Consider the following 4,873-nt stretch of genomic DNA (forward strand, 5'->3'; position numbering starts at 1 on the left):
TACTACTACTACTACTACTACTACTACTACTACTACTACTACTACTACTACTAAGATAGCAGTTATTTTTAAAGCCAAAATTCACATTCAACAGCAAGCTCTATGGGCTTTATAACCTAAATTATTACCCCTTCGACCCCAGCAGACCTGACAGCATTCTGAAAAATTATCTTCCTGGGAAGCATAGGCCTACATTTCAAGCTGCCTGTTTACAGGAGAAAACACATAAAGAAAACAACCAACGGATTGAAGAGAGTTCTTTAAGTTGAAAGAAAAGAGCTAGCTTTCCATTTTGATCGTTTTGAGTAGAAAACATTGAATCTGGCCTCTGCTATAATAATGGTGAGCGGCCGAGATACGGAAGAACATAATATACTAGATCTATTACTTCTACGAATATTTTTCTTCGAATAGGAAAGATAACGACGTACCCTAGATTCAATCACTTCCTGTTTATCTAAGAGGTCATAAAACTAAGGGAAATAATAATCTGAGTCTGAGACGTTGCTTGGGTGGATTGAGGTGGCGAAGTGAACTGTTGTGACTTGTTGTTCAACTCACTTTCCATGTTATAATAATAAAAAAGGATTGTGGTTACACTTACACAAGTTTTCACCTCAAGGAAAGAGGAGAGGCAGGTGAATCATGGCGTCAAGTAACAGTGGTGCAGACAACAGGCGTGATGAAAACACTGTTGAGGTGAGACAGCTATTTTCCGTTTTCAATTTTGTTTTGATTCAACAATAAAGTCTCTCTTAGAAGACTGATTTTGTTTGACTAGCCTCTAGATGTCTAGATCTAGATCTAGATTAGTCCTTCTTCTGGATCTGTTCTTGGAGATGTGCACATTCATGTCATAGATCTATATTCTAGGGAAGGACTTCTGTAGCGAGCGACCACCCCTACCTACGCAATAATAATTATAAAGAAGGGACTTTTGAATTGGGCTATGTCTATGTAAAAGATAGGGTTTAGTATTTGGTTGGGCAATAATTTCAGAAAGTGGCTAGATTGTACTTTACGGGACCACCTGTCTGGGCCCGTGATTACTACGCACGCCTAGCCAAACTACAGACTACGCACTCAGACTTCATAGCTACGTGCGGACAAAAAGTAGATCTAGATCTAGTTCGGTGGGCGACTTAGCGCACAGCGCAAGCCTGCGGCGAGGCAAGGTGAGCGAGAGGTGGTGGTTGAGGGTGGGTAGGGGATTTAACTTTGGTGGACCACCGTGTATCATACCAACAGTGGGGATGGGGGGGTTCAAAGAATCGCAAAACAATATAATAACATGGGCGGACAATCGTTTACATGTAGATCTAGATCTAGATCTATATCTTAACAACAGTGGGGGGTATCAGGGGGGCTTTCCTTCCTACGTGTGAGTAGCGTGTTTGTCGGGGTTCGTTGGTTGTCGAGGTCAATAAAGTTCGTTCACTCTGGTCGTGTTGGTCGTGGTGTTTTTCGGGACTTAACCAGTCTGGGAAGACCGAGGGGAGGGGATGGGGGGTATTTTTTTTACAGTTGAGCTTAAAGTGCGTGCCGTGATGCACTGCTAGTCTATTGAGGATAAAGGAATTTAAAAAATAAAAAAATGAACAACTTTGGTGCCATGGCGTGGGGTTTTTTTTTAAGTGAATATTTCTCAGAACGTTCGGGAAAACAAAGTTGTACTGGGACATATTTCTCCGAACGGTTTCCAATCTCGAAATTTTTTGGTTATTTGCGAGATTTAGGCGTGCATCATTCTGCCATTCTGCGAGGACTGGGAAGAAGCTTTTTTTTGCTTCGAATTCAATTTGAACCAGAGCTAGACATTTTTAAATGTCTGAATATTCAGATACTTCAGTTGATATTGGGGCAATGTTCCCGGACTGACTATACTTCATTTGAAAATACATTCAAATGGTAGTGCGAGAAAACAGGACTGTTCGACCTTAGCAGTAGTAACCTATTTGCATTTAGTCATCCGGCAAAAACAAAAATCCTTCTTGTAGAAAAAAACCAACCTCCAGGCCGTCCACACACATAGACACACACACGCACACACACACACACACACACACACACACGCATGCACACTCACAAACACACACTCACACCCACCCTCGCACTCACACACACACACTCACACACACACACACACACACACTCACACACACACACGCATGCACACTCACATACACACACACTCACACACACCACACACACTCACACACACTGGAAGTTGACTGTCGTCCAAACTGTCGTCATTGTTGTTTTGGTCGGAAGTGAAAGTACAATTTTGCCAACCGTTCATTGATCAATAACATTCCTATTGCCAGGTTGGAAAGGGTGCCATTTACTGTTACAAAGAAGCATTTAACAAGTAATTTTCGTTCATGTAAAGTACTAAGAGAGATTCATAAGTTGAAATCTGTTCAAATATATATTCGATCTAGGCCGATTTCTGTGAAGTTTGAACTCGATTATATTCCTGAAACAGGAAAATAGGCGAATTATAAATGGGGGGTGGGGGGAACTACCGAAAAAGCGCCGAAGTAAGAGCAGCTATCGGCATTGAGTCCTGCCTGCATCACAATCACATAGAAAGACAGAGAATAAAATGGTTTGGCCACCTTTTATGCATGTCACCTGGCCTGCCAGCCTCGAGAGCATACAACACCAAGCACTCAGACTATAAAGGAAGAGGAAGGCCACACAAAAGGTGGATCAAGGGTATCAAGGAAACTCTAAGAAAACATAACATCACAACTGAAAGAGCTGCGGCAACAGAGGATGAAAAAGTAAAAGTAAAGTATTGACTTCATTATTATTCATCGCAAATTAATAGAGAGATCTAGATCTAGGTGCTCTGGTGTGGTTTGCTCCTTCTTTCCTCTTCAACATCTATCGTCCTTATCTCTCCTCCTTCTTTTTTACGTTTGTTGTTACTCTCTTGTAACACCTCTAATCTTCGGCACTTATATATGACCTTATTGTGTTGCAAGTGCCGTAAAACTCAGTACTAAACTAAGATCTAGTTATAGTATAGTAATTGAAATATTTGGTGATTTTTATCTGAACACTTAGCCTCAAATTGCATTTTCCACACTTTGGACCATACCCCTTCTCCTATCCCTACCCCTTACCCAATCCCTACCACTAACCCACTGACACTGACCCTCTATTCTAATCTTTTTCATAGTGGTCGCTGGTATGGAATTCCCCCTTTGTTGATGCTGATACTAATTGTTGACATGAGATTAAATTATACTTTTATGCTTTACTATAAGCCTTGTTTTTTATAAGTACAGTTAAGCTAGGCGTAGATAACATGAGGAGCTCCAACCTGGAAAAGTTTGGCCTGTTGAACTTTGACCATCTTTGCATGGATGTGTTGGTGTTTCACATTACATGTTACGTAGCGGATACTCCTTTTTTGTTAGTCATCATTGGTCAAATAGACCGGATGTGTATGATCAGATTGAAATCAGATCAGGTGGGGTTGGGTTGACTTTTAATGGATCCAGTTCACACTATTCTATATCATATCAAACTGATCTCTACTTTTAGCATCATCAATCAAATTTGATGTGGAAGTCCATCAGAATTAGGGCCTCTTCATTGACTTTTAGCAAACAAAAGATCTGAAAAACTGTTATAATGCGTCATGGAGTTAAAACCCTTTAAAAAATGTATTCTTAGCCTGAGTTGTCTCTGAACTGTTAGTTGTACTTACAAGTTTAGACCTGGATGGCAATGAAGAGAAAAAACTCCGTCATAGACAGGTTTCCATCCTGGAGATGGTGACCAATTGAGTGAGGGTTGGATAAGGAGTCATGGGAGTGGTAGTGGTACAGGATTGATCTAAGATGACTAGCTGCTGTAGGATCCGGTAAAGGTCGTGGGTCTAATCCTATGGCAACACCAAAAATTCACGTCTTTTAAAAAGTTCAGTAGCAAAGACTCACATTCAACAGACATAGTTTACTGTTGAATTTGGCAACAAATCACAGAAATCAGTTGAATGATTGAGGCTATGGTCATCCCTCAATTGATCACATTTTGAAAATGAACCTTTCCTGTTCCCGTTTGTTGCCTCTCTTATTTATCCTTATAACATCTTTTTCCCTTCTTCGTATACCAGTATACTAGTCAGCCTTGTGATCTTACTTTTTCTTTATAGCTTCTTGTAGCATAAATAGAAAATGTAATAAAAGATAATTTAGTGAGAGGTTGGAAGGCACTACTGGTGTATCTTACTTCTTTTATTTCCCTCCTTTGCTTTTGTCCATCTGTCTTTCTCTTTCCTTTCACTAAATAACACAGACGTCTGTGGTGTTGCAGCTAAGTGCTTTGCCATCGTATGCAGGAAATGTGAGTTTGATTCCTGTGTGGGGAACATTTTTTTTATAGTTATAGAGTATCCCTGTTTTGGAGCTTGGACTGTATCTTCAGGCCATGTTGGCCTTGTCAGGTTGGGTCAAAGCGTCCAGCCTCGTAAATGTCTAAATAATGTTGATGGGGTGTAAAAACACACATATATATTTATATATATTATTAATATTAATTCTCACACGTGATACATAATTACTGCAACAGTTATTTCCCTTGTGCTTGGTTTTGTACCAGTTATATCCCTTACACAAAGTGTTGCACCACTTATTGCCCTTACACACAGTATTGTTCCAGTTACTTCCCTTACATCTATTTTGACCGCATAACCCTTTTATTTCTTGACATCATAAGGATGTGAAAATTCGCCTTCAGACAGATTGGCAGCCGGGTGTTGACGTTGGTTCTGAGATGAGGAGAGATGTTTCTTTTTACTTGCGTGTTTGGTTCCCATTCTCTCGCTCCCTTTGCTTTCTTACTCTCTCTCTCTCTCTCT

General features: G+C 40.3%; 1 protein-coding gene across 1 annotated transcript in view; it reads left to right on the top strand.

Annotated features, from left to right (window-relative positions):
- The first annotated feature begins 463 nt into the window (after positions 1-463).
- Positions 464-4,873, top strand: part of LOC101856013 (E3 ubiquitin-protein ligase TRIM37) — a 70,275-nt gene continuing 65,865 nt past the window's right edge. The window contains exon 1 of the mRNA XM_005095356.3: positions 464-699. Coding sequence (XP_005095413.1) covers positions 646-699 — 54 coding nt within the window. The 5' untranslated portion in view covers positions 464-645. The remainder of the gene's footprint in view (positions 700-4,873) is intronic.

This window comes from Aplysia californica, unplaced genomic scaffold, assembly GCF_000002075.1.
Source record: "Aplysia californica isolate F4 #8 unplaced genomic scaffold, AplCal3.0 scaffold00102, whole genome shotgun sequence".
NCBI classification, from domain to species: Eukaryota; Metazoa; Mollusca; class Gastropoda; order Aplysiida; family Aplysiidae; genus Aplysia; species Aplysia californica.